At 37.5% G+C, this 17,133-nt stretch overlaps 1 protein-coding gene and 1 non-coding gene across 18 annotated transcripts in view; one reads left to right on the top strand and one right to left on the bottom strand.

Moving 5' to 3' along the window:
* Window positions 1–17,133, top strand: part of FAR2 (fatty acyl-CoA reductase 2) — a 178,457-nt gene that overhangs the window by 116,306 nt on the left and 45,018 nt on the right. For 13 of the 17 annotated variants that reach the window (XR_014803677.1, XR_014803680.1, XR_014803679.1 and 10 more), the window contains exon 2: window positions 2,333–2,561. The exons of the other annotated variants lie outside the window; for them this stretch is intronic. Coding sequence is in view for 8 of the 13 variants with exons in the window: in XM_013988334.3 (XP_013843788.1) it covers window positions 2,373–2,561 (189 nt within the window). In the remaining 5 variants the exon portion in view is untranslated. The remainder of the gene's footprint in view (window positions 1–2,332; window positions 2,562–17,133) is intronic. 17 annotated transcript variants of the gene reach the window in all.
* On the bottom strand, window positions 12,922–13,028 carry LOC146403361 (U6 spliceosomal RNA). The gene has a single exon (XR_014804691.1). It is a non-coding gene; the product is annotated as a U6 spliceosomal RNA (small nuclear RNA).

Raw genomic sequence — 17,133 nt, 5'->3', positions numbered from 1 at the left:
TGTAATAAAATTCATGGAGTAATTAAAAAAGAAATAAATAAATAAGAGTGTAGGCGTTCCTCTTGTGGCTCAGTGGGTTAGCCCACTGACATTGTCTCTGTGGGGATACAGGTTCAATCCCCTGGCCTTTATCAGTGGGTTAAAGATCCAGCATTGCCACAAGCTGTGGCGTAGGTCACAAATGCAGCCCAGATCCAGCATTGCTGTGACTATGGCATAGGCCGGCAGCTGAAGCTCCAGTTCGACCCCAGGCCCAGGAACTTCCATATGCTGCGGGTGAGGCCCTAAAGTGTTTATATGTATAACTGACTCACTTTGCTGTACAGCAGATAACGCAGAATTGTGAATCAACTATACTGCAATAAAAAATAAAATTATGATTTGAATGCGCGTTGCGTCACTGTGCATAGGGAGAGCAAGGAAATGTAAAAAAAAAAAAAAAAATTTACAAGGCTGTGATAATTTCTGCTGCACAACAAAGTGACCCAATCATACATATACACATATCCATTCTCTCTCAGATTCTTTTTCCCACATAGATTATCACAGAATCCTGGGAAGAATTCTCTGTGCTATACAGCGGGTCCCAATTGGCCAATTGTTCCATATGCCTCAGTGTGCATATGCCAATCCCAAACCCCCAGTATCCTTCCTACCCCCCCCAACATGTCCCCTTTGGTAACCACAAGTTTTTCAAAGTCTGTGAGTCTGTTTCAGTTTCTGCAAATAAGTTCATTTGTATTTTTTTATGCAATGGGATATCACTCGGCCATAAAAAAGAATGAAATAATGCCGTTTGCAGCAACATGGATGGACCTAGAAACTATCATACTAAGTGAAATTAGATAGTGAAAGACAAACATCATATGCTATCACCTATATGTGGAATCTAAAAAAAATAATAATATTTGAAACCCATAGTATTTTCTTAAGTGAATAGCATTGATGATTTGTTGTGATTTTTGCTGTTGATCCTGGTTTTATTTTATTTGTAACTGTCCTTAATTGACTTGTTTAATTAACTTTAATTTACTTATCTGTGTATCACAGGCCACCTCTGCTAGAGTGGCAACAAGGTTCTGTTTGCCTTACTCAACTGTTTATCTTCAGAACTTAGCATAGAGTCTGGCAGGGCAGGTGCACAGAATTATTTGCTTTTGTAAACCCATGAATGAATGAATCCTCCAAAGGCAAGGAGTTCTACCCAAGAATATAGACTAAAGATGCTCAAAGTTTAAGTTATGACCATAATTTCTAAATTATAAATTACAATTAATTTATACATTATGACCGTGAAAAGTCATTGTTCATTATGGAGTCACTGTAGTTGACTGCAGTTAAAGAGGCAGGGTATAGACATTTTTACTTGTTTTTTTCCTTTTTCTTTATAAGCTCTGATGTCAGGGCCAGTCTTTGGAGTTGTTTTCTATAAGATTCACCCAAACCCCATCCAAGCAGATGGCCAAGGACTTGCTGCAGGCAACAACATCAGGGTCAGAAAGGAATGTCTGTTTCCACACTGGGCTCTGCTTCCTTCAGAGCTCTCTGCCGTTGCTTCTAATCAACCGTCTTGACCCTGGTGTGGGGTGCTTTTTCTCGGAAGACATAGCATCTAAGCACTGTGCCTGGCTTCCCACTCATTCCCAGGTTTCCTCCTGGAAATGATTTTCTCTAAATAAAACTGCAACTGAAATACTAATTACATCATAGTTTTTTTGTTTGTTTGTTTGTTTGTTTTTGAATTTGAGAGCTGTTCTAAGCTTTAGTTTCACAGGTTTGGGGCCAATCCTAGGCTTGTCATTGATATTCTCATAACACTGAATTCCTTGTATTATTCCCCCATGTGGCATCCTACACCACATTTTAGACCTTTGTTTTTGTCCTTTCTTTGGCCTGAAACACCCTGACCCCAGCCCTTATCTCTTTTCAAATTTGACCACAGGTGTCACCATCTAGAGGGGCCTTTCTGAAATTTTCAGATCCTGCTGTGCTCCCTTCCTCTGTGCTTTCTTTGGTTTTTAAGCATACTATATTTAATGGTCTCTTAGATGTCTGTCTCCTCCTAATGTTAGACTACAAGCAATTCCTTGAGAGCAGGAACCATGTCTTACTCATTTCTGGCCCACAGTTCCTGGCATAAAATCTGGCATGTAGAGAGAGCTCAATAAATATTGATTGAAATGAATCGTGTTACCAATAAGCCAAGATGCTGTCACTCCATCTGACCTTTTCCTGCATTCAAAAACTCCTAGAAATACCAGACACTTTGTAAATGACTGCCTTTTAGAAACTTCTGAGAAGGTCATCTTTTGTAATTTCTCTTCCTTTTCAGGAACCTCTTTCTGGAGCTATAAAAGACCAAGTGGAGAATCATGTCCATGATTGCAGCTTTCTATGGTGGCAAGTCCATTCTCATTACTGGGGCCACAGGCTTCTTGGGCAAAGTGTTGATGGAGAAGCTATTTCGCACCAGCCCGGACCTGAAAGTCATTTACATCCTTGTGAGGCCCAAGGCTGGCCAGACTCTGCAGCAAAGGGTTTTCCAGATCCTAAATAGTAAGGTATGCCTTATGGGAAGCGACTTAGGGCATGGTGACTCACTACAACTTTCCTTACAGCCCAAACCACACGTGGGGGGTGGGATATCTGAGCAGGTAGAGGAGAGGAGACAAAACAAGACTGTAACCAACTCTTCATCGAAATCTGTTGTATTGTCCCATAAGAGGGGAATGAGTGTTGAGGGCGGGTGAGCAGATAATCTATATCCTGCAAATTACCCAGTAAGAATCAAAATGCTAAAGCTCCCAGAGTAGGCCCTCCAGGCTTGAAATCTATCACAATTTCATGCAGACTCTTCCCTAATTTTCTTCTAAATTTAAGGTAGTTTTCCTCAAAATTGTGAACAGTCTATTACATATGAAATCATATTGTATTATAAACCAATATGAATAAGTAGCCAGATATTAACACTTTTAGTTGTCTAAACTCCACAAGTTGTATACTTTATCAGTGGTAATTTGATATCTACTATCCCATTATATTTCTATTACTCCCTAAGTTCTTCAAAGGGAAAAACACTGAAAATGAAATATGTGTGAATGAACATTTGAGTATCAAACCCTCTCATTCCCCCCCCCAAAATATGCAAATCCTCTTACATCTTAATTTATAAATGTGAAGGGAGTACTGGCATTGGTCTCAAGCATATCTGGGGTAAAATTCTGGCTTATCAATTTGTTACCACTTTATGCCTCTTAAGCTTCAGCGTGCAATGTTAAAAATAGAATTAACAATGACCTCCCAGGATTACATTTCAAATGCATGTGTCTGGTTCAGAGGCCCCTCTGGAGTGTACAGGGTCACACAGGGTTTGCAAACAGAAGATTTAAATAAGAAACTGTTTTACAAAGTCTCCTTTCCAGTGTTTAGGCATACTAACTTCTAATGAGATGTGCATCTGATAGCATGGCATACTATAGATAAGCAATAAGCTCGATGATCACATTTACAGGTATCAGGACGAGATTTTGGTATAAACCACCATCAAGAGAATGGCAAAAGAAGCCCCTCCTGTGTCTCGTGGCCTGACTCAGTAGTGGAACAAATAATAATAGCTGACAGTTACTGATGACTTAGTACTTGGCAGACACTATTCAAAAGGATTTTCATGCCTTACTTGACTGATGTTTGCAGTAACTCTGTGAAGTAAGAATTATGAATATTCAAATTGTATCAATAGGAAAAATGAGACCAAAAGTGTTAATTTATGAAAGGTCACCAGCTAGTAGATAGGAGAGTCAGACTTCAGACCACACCCACACCCCTCCCTAGTCTGGCTCCAGGGCAAGCACACTTGTTCGTACCCTCACTGCCTGTAACTAATAGTTCTTAAGAATAAGAAAAAAAAGCTGCTGTGGCACAAAGCCAACCCATCTAGAAGAAACTCTCAGATTCCTCTTCAGACAGCTTTGCTCAGTTGTGTATCCCTAATAGATTTTGTTTTCATCACGTAACAGACATGCTTCTTTAGTTTTGTATCCAGCTTAATGAATTTCTAGATAAATATTGTGGCAGAGAGCCTTGTGGTCAGCACCATCTTCTACTGTTACTTCCAGTGCACTGTGTTTGATAATGCAGCAATATCGCTTTTGTTATGGAAACCTTGATTGTACTATAAATAATTTATTTATGAAACTGGATTGCAAACATCTACCCCTGTTTCCCATGTTGGACTATTTATAATTGTCAGCTGTTGACTGTTATAAACAGTGGTTCTCACACTGTGGTCTCCCAACCAGCAGCAACGATATCACTTGGGAACTATCTGTTACTGTCAAATGGTGCTTAAGAACATGCGTTTCAGAGTTTCCTTGTGGCACATTGGGTTAAGGATCTGGCATTGTCACTGCAGCAACCTGGGTCACTTCTGTGGTTCAGGTTTGACCCCTGGCCTGGGAACTTCCGCATGCTTCAGAGACGGCCAAAAAGAAAAGAAAAGAAAAGAAGCTTCAGAGGCAGACTGACTTGGGTTTGAATCTTGAATCTCAGCACTACTAATTACTGTGTTACATACATAAAGATTCATACTTTATTGAACCTTAGTTTCCTTATCTGTAAAATGGAATAATAATATCATGGTCATGAAAATATATGGTAACCTTTGGATGAGAAGAGCTGGGTCTTCCCAAAGCTCTCTTTCAAGATTGATGACACATCTCTGGAGACCCTCAGCAAATGTTTCCTTATGTCTCATCAGTCTGGGTTAGGTTACATGTCTATTCTAAACCAGCTTCTGTGAAGGCTGAGCTGTGCCATGTACTGACTGGTTCAGAATCTCCAGCTCTCAGTCAACCACCAGCCACCTGGAAATTCTTAGTAAGCTTAGAGAGGATCTTAAGTTGGGGATATAATCAACTATAATTTACTTAAGTTTATAGGGAGACCCCAGCTGCCATATGGGTAACAAAGGCAAAGTAAAATTTCTCTGTGAGTTTTGTTCACATAAAATATAAAATAACAAGCTTTGTATCTTTTTTCCCCTCTTTTTAGGGGCACACCTGCCGCATCCCAGGCTAGGGATCCAATCAGAGCTGCAGCAGCCAGCCTACCCCACAGCCACAGCAACACGGGATCTGAGCCGTGTCTGCAACCTATACCACAGCTCATGGCAACACCAGATCCTTAACCCACTGAGCAGGGCCAGGGATCAAACCATCATCCTCATGGATACTAGTCAGGTTTGTAACCCATTGAGCCACAACAGGAACTCCCAGCTTTGTATCTTGACTAATTCAAAACATACCCATCAGTTTGGCATCTCCAGTGCATCTCCAATGCAGAGATAAGGAGCTTGGTGGTATCTTAAAACCACAGAAACTGCCATCAGCCACCATTTACTAAATTCCTGGATGGCTAGGACTTTGCACTTCCAGTCCAGCAGTTGTCTTCCAGTGGCAATTTTAAAACTTTTTATCCAGATTTTTCAAGATAGTTCTAATAGAATCAAGTCCAGCATACAGTGTTAGCTTCCTATAAGCAGTCGGTCTCATCTCTTAGTGACCTCTCTTAGGTTGCTACCCCTTTGCTAAGCCTTCCTTCACACAGGCTTCTAAATTCAACCTCAGAGTGAAAGGAATTTTTCTTTATCATGAAAAATATATCCTCTGGCTTTGCTGTTATAGTAACACTATTGGAGATATGTATATATGAGTATTTTAATACGGAACAATTACTATAGATCAAAATGCTCAGGAAATTGAAATATGGACATTTCCTCTTAAGTCTCTGTTTCTGGTTTTGTGGCAAAGCCATTAATTATACTTCCCATGAGTTTTGACTTATGTGGCCAAATAGAAGCATGAAAATTGGACAGAGACTGGGCTTCTATATGAATGGAGAATATAGTCTAATATTTTTACAACAATTTATTTAAAAAATGAACATATGCCATGTGAAGTCTAATTTTCCTCTGGTTAGAATTTGTAGGGGAAAAGGTGCAAGCTGGTTACTCCAAACATGGGAGCCCCCACAACCAATTTTTCAATATAGGTTTATACTTACAGGAAACACCCATAAAACCTTAATTTCTTAGTATGAACTGTCTGCTTTTATGTTTTCCAGGTTTAAGATTCAGTGAGAAGAGTCTCAGTTTTGCCAAACAATACACATTTGCTCAAATGTATTCAATTTGCCAAAATTGGATATATATTTATTATCCCAATTTTCTCCCTTTAAATTTTTAATCTAAGGTGTTTTCACTGTCATTACCACTGTGTTACCAGTGTGTCCTCAACATTTGGCACAGTGCTTCATACGCTGTAGGTAATCGACCACATTTGTTCATTGAATAAGTTTAATCCATTCTAGTTTGTTCGTTTGTTTGTTTTCCTATTCTTTGCTTGGTTTTACTTTAATTGCTTTTCTGTTGCTTTTATCTCTTTTAGTGCTTTAATTCCGTGCTTTGTGCTCTGGAGCAACATCTACAGGATGTGCAAAATTTTTCTTTTATTCCTACTATATCCCCAGGAAATATGGTCAAGGAAGCATCTATTCTATCAACATTCACGTATCTGCTTATTCCTTTCCTTTCATGGTGTGGACTTCTACCACCTCTCACTTTCTGTTTCTATGCCTTCGCAGGGATACAATTAAGTGGGAAATGCTTTGGAAAGAAGCTTATTTTTTAATCCTTTGGCCACTTAGAACTGGGACTCAAGAATCAGAGGAGACTGGTATTCACTTTGTGCCTCAGCAAGTTAAAAATCTAACTAGTATCCATGAGGATGTGGGTTCAATTGTCTGGCCTTGCTCAGTGGGTTAAGGATCATGCATTGCTGTGAGCTGTGGTGCAAGTCACAGTGTTGTAGGATTTATGTACAGAAAGCCAGGACACCGAGGCTTTTTGCCAGGAAGCAGTGTTTATTCATGACAGTACTGGCTCAAGGGGATTCATACCCAAAGGCTGAGCCCCAAACACAGCAAGGCACTGTCTTATATACCCTCTGTTATTTTTTTCTTTTACACTTTGGTTCCTTAGTCCCCCTTATAAGATACATTCTATAAATTCTGGCTGGATGGTCTATGCTACAAAGTTGCACATGGATACTGATTTTGTCTTGCTGCCACACTTACAAATGCCCACGCAAATACTCCTTATGCCAAGTTGCCTTCCCTTTGTTCTGGGAGAGCCCCTACCACAACAGACACGGCCCAAATCTGGGTGTTTCTGTGGATGTAGTGCAGGCCAGCAGCTACAGCTCTGATTAGACCACCTAGCCTGGGAACCTCCACATGCCACAGGTGCAGCTGTAAAAAGACAAAGAGAAGAGTAAGAGGAAAGGATCAGTTTCCTCACGTAGGTCCTAAGGCCCTTAAGCATATTCAGAGCACTTAGAGAAACATACCAATAGAGGGAAAGGCATCTGAATTAATGGCAGATTTTTGAGGACTTTCTCACAATATATTAACAAGCTTTTTCTCATGTTATTTAATTTTTAAAATTCATATTATAAAAATTAAATAACATGAGAAAAACTTATAATATATTCATTACAAAAATGATGAAAAATCAAATCCAGTGTAATCTCAAGTAACGTCTCTGAATAAATGCTGATTGGATCCTGGATTAACTTTATTTTTTGATGCTTCCAAATTTTCAAATTATAGTTATAATGAGCATGTTTACTTTTATGATGAGGAGAAAAAGCACTGTCTTTCATAGTGAAAAATAGGAAGTAATCTTTTTCCAAGTGAATTTTCTAAATGCAATTACAATTAAGATGTTTTATATTGGGGGAAGCCTACTCTTTAAAATAGTAAATAATTAAGGCAGCAAAGCAATCATGAATTTCCAAAAGTATGTCATAAGATGTAAATTCAGTTGATTTTTAGTTTTGAAACTTTATCAAGATTAAATAGTTTGACTTATTTCTTTATTAGAAATATGATTCTAAGTATTTAAAATCATTTTTTAAAAATCCTCCCAATTTCTTTCACAAAATCTGAGAAATTTCTAAGGAAAATAAGCCAAATTTTCCGTGCTGACATGCGAATGTGCTCACCACAGACACACTTGTGGGTCTCCAGGAATGCCAAGCTGCTTGCTTGGTCTCTTACTAATGAAAAATTGCTCATTTAAGTATGACCCAACCAGATTTCCAAGTAGCAGAAACAATTTTCGATGAAGAAATTGATATTGTATCTATTTTGCTATCTAGAATTTGGCTTTGCATAGCAAGACATGGTTCTTCCCCCACTAGAACAGATAATTAGTTGCAAATAAATCATTCAGTTGTGAAGCTCAAAGAAGTGTTGAGAGCATTCTGAGGTTCTTTAGTGCCTTCAAGATGTGTTCCTCTGGCAACAATCACATCCCATTTATATCCATTTAGGATCTTAAGTGTGTCATAATCTACTCTGAGTAATTCTTTAAGAAAACATCAAGAAGACAATATCCAGACCTGAAAGAATAAAACCCCAAGTAATTGAAATTGTATTAAGAGTGAGGTAGTTAATTAAGAGTGAGGTCAATATCTAAAAAAATATTTCATTGAGAGAACACCAGAAATGATCAGGCTTTTCCTATTAAGTTGTAGTAATCAAGTAAGGGAAGGGTTACAGAGAACAGATGCTGGGTTTAGGATATATCCACTGAAAAGGCAAAATTCAAGATATCCAGGGAAGGACTATCCTGTATGATGTCACCTGGAAGAGGATTTACAGAGGCAGAGCTTAACAGCTTGCATTGGATCTTTAAGGTCAGCTTCTCTGGAAAAATGTGAATTACTCATAAGCCCTCAGTTACCCCTAAAATAAATCAACTTTGGAATACCCTGGAGAACTTTGGGTAGTGAATCATGCAGGGTCAAACATGGGTCTCTCAGTTCGCAGAACTGATTAGGTTTAAGACAATACAAGATAGTAACATTTTATTAAACAGTTTATTGAATCCTTTTGCAAGACTGTCACTGTTTGATAGTTGTTAGACAACATTAGATAAATTGATCCCTAAGGGGGGAAAATACTGCATTTAAACAAATTAACTTGGAACCAGATAACACCTGCAAAGAAAAGGTCAACATGCTGACATTTCTGAGTATTAGGAAGTTCCCAACAGAAAAGTTAATTTCATTTTATGTAAAATTTCCTTGTCAATTTTCATAGAGTCTTCCATAAGGAAGAAAAGTATTTTCATGCTTGCTTTAGGCTACTCTGCGTAAGAGCTTCTTGTTCCCAGCTTTCCAAAAAAATGAATTTCTGATTGATATTAATGATGAAACTGGCAGAATACGTTTTGGGACTTGGCAAAGTATAGGTTCTGTCTCTGAGCAGAAAGAATTCATCAAGGGGCAGAGAAAATGACAAGTAAGAAAAGTATTTATTAGTACAGGACTCGCGTCAGAAATACAAGTGAGCAGGCAGGGGAGTGCTGCCCCAAGAACTTAATGGGCTACAGTTTTATAATCAAAGGAAGAATGGGTAGAGGGAGAAGACCACTTTCTTCCTCATTCTTTTTTTTTTTTTTACAACTATATCTGCTATTTATTTTTTTAATTTTTAAATGATTTATAATGTTCTGTCAATTTCTGCTGTACAGCATAGTGACCCAGTTATACATATATATATATACATTCTTTTTCTCACATTATTCTTTGTCATGTCTTATCACAAGTGATTAGATATATAGTTCCCTGTGCTATACTGCAGAATCCCATTGCCCATCTACTCCAAATGCAACATTTTTCATCTACTAACCTCAGATCCCAATCCATCCCACTCCTTCCCTCTCCCCCTGGGAAACACAAGTCTGTCCTCCATGTCCATAATCTTTTCTGTTTCTTCAATAGACATTTGTGCCATATTTTATACTCCACATGTAAGTGATATCATATGGTATCTATCTTCCTCTTTCTGATTTACTTCACTCAGTATGAGTCTTTAGTTCCATCCATGTTGCTGCAAATAGCACTATTTTGTCCTTTTTTATGGCTGAGCAGTTTTCCATTGTATATATGGACCACATCTTCCTAATCCATTCATCTGTCAATGGGCATATAGGTTGTTTCCATGCCTTGACTATTGTGAATAGTGTTGCAGTGAACATACAGGTGCATGTATCTTTTTCAGTGAAAGTTTTGTCTGGATATATGCCTAGGAGTGGGATTGCTGGATCATATGTTAGTTGTATATTTAGTTTTCTGAAGTATTTCCATATTGTTTTCCATTGTGGTCATACCAATTTGCATTCCCACCAGCAGTGAAGGAAGGTTCCCTTTTCTCCACATCCTCTCCAGCCATTTGTGGTTCGTTGACTTGTTAATGATGGACACTCTAACTGGTGTGAGGTGTTACCTCACTGTTGCTTTGATTTGTATTTCTCTAATAATTAGTGATGTTGAGCATTTTTTCATGTGCCTGCTGGCCATCTGTATGTCTTCTTTGGAGAAATGTCTATTTAGGTCCTCTGCCCATTTTTCAATTGGGTTGTTTGTTTTTTGTTGTTGTTGATTTGCATGAGTTGTTTGTATGTTTTAGTGATTAAACCTTTGTCAGTTGAGTCATTTGCAAAAGTTTTCTCCCATTCTGTGGGTTGTCTTTTCGTTTTTTTAATGGTTTCCTTTGCTGAGCAGAAAATTTTAAGTTAAATAGGTCCCATTGGTTTGTGTCTTTATTGTCCTTATTCTCAGAGGTAGATGTTGCTGTGATTTATGTCAAAAAGCATTTTGCCTATGTTTTCCTCTAGGATTTTTATAGTATCTGACCTTACCTTTTGGTCTTTAATCCATTTTGAGTTTATTTTTGCATATGGTGTTAGAAAATGTTCTAATTTCTTTCTCTTACGTATGGTTGTCAAGTTTTCCCAGAACCATTTATTCTGGTGGGTATCTCTCCTCCACTGTATGTTCTTGCCTCCTTTGTCATAGATTAATTTACCGTATGTGTTTGGGTTATTTCTGGGCTCTCTATCCTGTTCCACCCTGTATTTCTGTTTTTGTGCCAGTGCCATACTGTTTTGATGACTGTAACTTTGTAGTAGAGTTTGAAGTGAGGGAGCCTGATTCCTTCAGTTCCATTTTTTCTTTTCAATATTGCTTTGGCTATTCAAGGTATTTTGTGTTTCCATACACATTTTAAAATATTTTGTTCTAGTTCTGTAAAGAATGTCATGGGTAATTTGATAGTGATTGCATTGAATCTGTAGATTGCCTTAGGTAGTATTGTCATTTTGACTATATTGATTCTTCCAATCCAAGAGCATGGTATATTTTTCCATCTATTTGTGTCTTCTTTGATTTATTTCATCAGAATCTTACAGTTTTCAGAGTATCAGTCTTTTGTCTCTTTAGGTAGGTTTATTCCTAGGTATTTCATTCTTTTTGCTGCAATGGTAAATATGATGATTTCCCTAATTTCTCTTTCTGCTCTTTCATTGTTAGTGTAGAGAAATGCAATCAATTTCTGTGTATTAATTTTGTATCCTGTGACTTTACCAAATTCATTGATGAGCTATAATAGTTTTCTGGTAGTATCTTTAGGATTGTCTAGGCATAGAATCATTTCATCTGCAAACAGTGATAGTTTTACTTTTTCTTTTCCAATTTGAATTCCTTTTATTTCTTTTTCTTCTCTGATTATCAGTGGCTAGGACTTCCAAAACTATGTTCAATATCATTAGTGAAAGAGGACATCCTTGTCTTATTCCTGATAGTGGAAATGCTTTCAGTTTTTCACCATTGAGAATGATGTTAGCTGTGAGTTTGTCATAAATGACTTTTATTATATTGAGGTAGTTCCCCTCTATGCCCACTCTCTGGAGAGTTTTTATCAGGAACGGGTGTTGAATTTTGTCAAAAGCTTTTTCTACATCTATTGAGATGATCATATAGTTTTATTTATTTATTTATTTATTGCCATACCCACGGCATATGTAGGTACCCAGGCTAAGGATCTAATCGGTGCTACAGCTGCCAGCCTACACTACAGCTACAGCAACACCAGATCTGAGCTGCGTCTGCTACCTACACCACAACTCATGGCAACACCAGATCTTTAACCCACTGAGCAAGGCCAGGGATCAAACCTGCAACTTTATGGTTCCTAGTCAGATTCATTTCCATTTGTGCCATGATGGGAACTCCTATATTTCAGTTTGTTAATGTGGTGTATCACACTGATAGATTTGCAGATAATGAAAAATCCTTGCGTCACTGGGATAAATCCTACTTAATCATTGTATATGATCTTTTTAATGTATATTTGTATGAGGTTGGCTAATATTTTGTTGAGGATTTTTGCATCTATGTTCATCAGTAATATTAGCTTGTAATTTTCTTTTTGTGTGTGTGGTATCTTTGGTTTTGGTATCAGGGTAATGGTGGCTTTATAGAATGAGCTTGGGAGCATTCCTTCCTCTGCATTTTCTGGAAACGTTTCAGAAAAAGAGGTGTTAACTCTTCCCTTAATGTTTGGTAGAACTTAGCTGTGAAGCCATCAGGTCCTGGACTTTTGTTTTTTTTTGGAAGTTTTTTAATCACATTTTTAATTTCAGCACTTGTGATTGGTCTATTCATATTTGCTGTTTCTTCCTGGTTTTGTCTTGGTAGGTTGTACCTTTTTAAGAGTCTGTCCATTTTTTCTAGGTTGTTCATTTTATTGTCATACAGTTGCTCTAGAATTCTCACAGGATCCTTTGTATTTCTGCAGTGTCAGTTATAACTTCTTTTTCATTTCTAATTTTATTGATTTGAACCCTCTCCCTTTTTTTCTTGATGAATCTGGCTATTAGTTAATCAATTTTGTTGATCTTTTCAAAGAACCAACTTTTGGTTTCATTGATCTTCTCAATTGTTTTCTTTGTCTCTATGTTATTAATTTCTGCTCTAATCTTTATTATTTCTTTCCTTCTACTAATTTGGAGCTTTGTCAAAAATAGAACACTTTACCAATATGCATGTCATCCTTGCACAGGGGCCATGCTAATCTTCTCTGTATCATTCCAATGTTACTATATGTGCTGCCAAAGTGAGCACTCTTCCTCATTCTTGAGTAGACATCAAGCTTTCATCATCATCTGTTCTTCCATATTGGGTAGGGGAGTTTTCTTGTCCCTACATGGTCAAACTGGGATTGTCATGGCATATTGGAAATGATCAAAAAGGTGGTAACGTATACTAAAATGTGATAAATCATCTCAGGTTTCAGTATAATGTTACCTTTCCATATATTTTTGTCTTTAGTGTGTGCAGCAAGCATGTCCTTAGAAGCATTAACTTACTGACTTCACTGCGCAGGATGTGGATCTCATTTTACCATTGTTTTGTTGTTTGGGGGGCATGTCTCATGTTTCTGTTACATGGATTTGTTGTTATGCAAGCCTGCCTAAGTGATCTTTAATTTACAGGGGTCTCCCGTACTTTTTTCTCTACTTTCTGTCCCCCAGTGGGATTAACTATTTAATCACCTACTTTGGCCCTTTACTCTGTCCCTATTAATAATTCTGTTAACTCTCCAAGACAAAGGCAATTGGAAACAGAAGTTTTCATTTTAAACTCTCAAAATCATTTTTGTTCCATTACTGTTTCTATTTTTCCTAAGAAACTAACAATCCCACAAAAAGCGAGAGGCTTCTGTCAATTTAGGACAACTAGAGGGAATCAAATCTTGCCAGGAATTTAAATTTCCCATGATTAACAAACACACTTTGAAAAGAGTGTAAGTGGTCCTGAGATTGACAGTTCCTGAACTCAGATTAGGTGAAGCATGTTAAGTCTCACCTCTATGGACTATTTCCTTTTAAGTAAAAAAAAAAAAAAAAAAAAAAACTTTTTAAATTGATTTTGTCCTGGGAAATACTTAAGGTCCCAGACCCAGAAGCAGTTTCTTTCTCAGTCTCTTGTTTTCTTTTATAATACCATTCCCTAGTTAATTCAATCACTGGCATGATTTCACACACCTGGCTTCTTTCCTTCTTTTTAAATTTCTTCCAATCACATCCAGTCTTTTTCTTAAAAGCTTCACATTGCCTGTACTTATTTCACTTAGAAAGTCACCAAGCCACAGGATTCAACATGACTCTGGAATATATTCAAGTTTTCTGAGTATTTGGATCACATGGTATAATCCAAAACCTGGGGGTGACCCAACACACTCAAATACACACACCTACATAGCTGCCTGATTAGCAGCTTTTGAAAAATGGAGTATTGCTGTGGAAGCAGAAAGAAGTTTTCCTATTATTAGAAACCTACTAAGTGGTAGCCACTATGCTAGTGATCTGATTTCTATTATTCTAATCCTCACAAAACTCTATGGTATGCCTTAATGCTACCTCACAGGTGAGAAATTAATCCAAGAAAGTTGTCACTGATCCAAGGAAGTACCAAGGAAGTGACAAAGCAGAATTTAAATGCAGTTCTTTTATCTCCAAAGCCCACGTTTGCCCCACTGCATTGCATTGGCTCTTCCTAGGAAATTGCTTCCTCTAACCAGGTACTTATTCTAAAGAACTGTGTGCCACTGATATGTGGTATGGAAACAAAGCATTGACAAAATGCTGAATTGAACCTTGTGTCACCTTGAGCATTTATTATAGATTCTTATGTAAAATGAGATAAAATTTTGCTCAATGCAAAATTGTTTTCAAGAATAGAAGAATATATATGATATATAGGAAAGCTGCTGAGGGTAAATCCTAAGGGTTCTCATCACAAGACGAAAATTTGTTTTCCTTTTTCTGTTTCCTTCTTCCTTTTCTATTTATTGTATTTATATGAGAAGATGGATGTTAGCTGAATCTATTGTGGTAATCAGTTCACGATAGGTATAAATAAAACCATCCATACCGTATAATGTAAGCTTACACCATGATGTATGTCAATCATTTTTCAATAAAACTCAATAAAACTCAAAAAAAAGCAGGAAAAAAGAATAACAGAATATATGCTGAATTATTACTGCTCTGAGATCACAGAATGAGATAGTCTTTTGACAGACATTTTAGATAAATATGCAGATGAATACTCTGAGGCCCCAAGAGGTAACTTGTCCCAGTCACACAGCTAATACAGGACAGAAGTAGGATTCAACCCTGGCCTTCTTGACACCAAAGAGCCTGAGATCTTTCCAACGCACCAGTGGTTCTCACTCTTGGTGTGTATTAGACTCACTTAGAGAGCTTGTATAAAGTACAGATACCCAAGCTTCAACTCAGAAGTGAGTCGGAATCACCAGGGTCAGAACACAAGGGTTTCTTTCTTTCTTTTTTTCTTTCTTTTTTGTCTCTTTAAACCAATTCCCAAGCAACCTTACCATATGCCAAAGTTTGACAACAACAGTACTACACATATTGCTTTATAGTCCTTTAGAAGGGGTCCACATGACAACAGTAAAAACCTCTAGGTTAATACTTTATATCTTATGGAAGTTAGTGAACTAGCAAAATCAGATTTTGTGAATTCTTATGAATTATTTACATTAGATATGGTAATGTAAGGAAGTGATGGTGGGTTTTTGCCTTAATGTTCATGCACTTATTTGTAGTTAACTGTTCTCAACTTATATATATATCTCATATATATATATATATATATATATATATATATATATGTCTTTCTTATTCAAGAGCTAGCTTCCAAAATCTCTCGATTGTGACCACATATTATATTTGAAGAGAGGGATTCAGTAAACTGAATAAAGATCAAAGACTCTAATGATTAGAAAAGATATCATTACCTTCAGTAATCTGCAAGAGGGAATGACCTAAGGCCCTGGATGCCTCCCAAGTGAGGTCCTGTGGATAACAAGTTTGTTGTAGAAGTCCAAGTTCAGGGCTCTCTATATTGTTTCAAAAGCGTTATGTAAATGTTATGCCCCCCACTCCTTGCCCAATTCCTGCCTCTAATAAAAATGCAGTCTTCAGAGTTCCCGTCGTGGCGCAGTAGAAACAAATCCTACTAGGGACTGAGAGGTTGCAGGTTTGATCCCTGGCCATGAACCAATGCCAGGTTAAGGATCTGGTGTTGCCATGAGTTGTGGTGTAGGTCACAGACGTGGCTCAGAGCTGGTGTTGCTATGACTGTGGCATAGGCTGGCAGCTGTAGCTCCAATTAGACCCCTAGCCTGGGAATCTCCATGTGCTGTGAGTGTGGCCCTAAAAAGCCAAAAAAAAAAAAAAAATGCAGTCTTTGTTTCTAGCCACAGAAGTCATAGCCAAGGGGTTTATTGAATCCAAAAAATTTCTCTTTCTGTGAATTTTCTTACTCAGGGTTTTCAAAGTTTCTTTCTTGCCTCTGGGCTATAAGTAACTACTGCCGTATATAGAAAAGTCTCTCATGTTTAAAAACAAGAGAGAGAGAGAAAGATACTTGCCTGTGTAATGTCAAATGAATGGAACACTCCTAAACTTTCCAAGAGAAATATATTGCTTTGTTATCAGTTTGAAATGCTTAGATCCCCTCCCAGCTGTTATCTCTCAGTGGTCACAGAAACATGTCCTTCTCCTGTCAAGAACAGAGTTTCCTAAAATGGAAAAGCAGCAGTTCCTCTGCTTGTCCACTGTGCAAAGTGGACAGTTGTTATTCAGTGCTTTACAATCTCAGTCCTAGGTCATTAAAATTATTAAAGAATATGTAAGAAGGATTATGATAGAGTCTTAGAATCTAAAATAGTTACATTAAGTTCTTTATTGGTAGTCTTTCAATGAAATTTTTGAATTTTTTTTCTTAACTCTTTTTTTTTTTTTTTTTTTTTTTTGCTTTTTTAGGGTTGCACTTATGGCATATGAAAGTTACCAGGCTAGAGGTAGAATTGGAGCTGCAGCTGCAGGCCTATACCACAGCAACAGCTACATAAGATCCAAGCTGCGTCTCCTACCTACCCTGAAGTTCATGACAATGCCAGATCCTTAACCCACTGAGCAAGGCCAGGGAACCTGCATCCTCATGGATACTAGTTGGATTCGTAACCCGCTGAGCCACTACGGGAGCTCCCTTAACTCATTTTTATTCCACCTGTTTTTTCTTACCTTTAATCGATATCTCATATTAGCAAAAAACAAATACACAAACAAACCACTTTTAGAAAGACTAGTATCTATTGAGGACCAATTTGTATCATTTCATCTGTCCTTTCGTGTTG

The sequence above is a fragment of the Sus scrofa genome, chromosome 5 (genome assembly GCF_054392235.1).
Source record: "Sus scrofa isolate SSC_HxYL_T2T_F1_AM1 chromosome 5, Sscrofa_HxYL_maternal_Yorkshire_Landrace_v2.0, whole genome shotgun sequence".
Taxonomy (NCBI): Eukaryota; Metazoa; Chordata; class Mammalia; order Artiodactyla; family Suidae; genus Sus; species Sus scrofa.
Note: the sequence above shows the minus strand (reverse complement) of the source record. Positions and strands in the feature narration are given on the sequence as shown.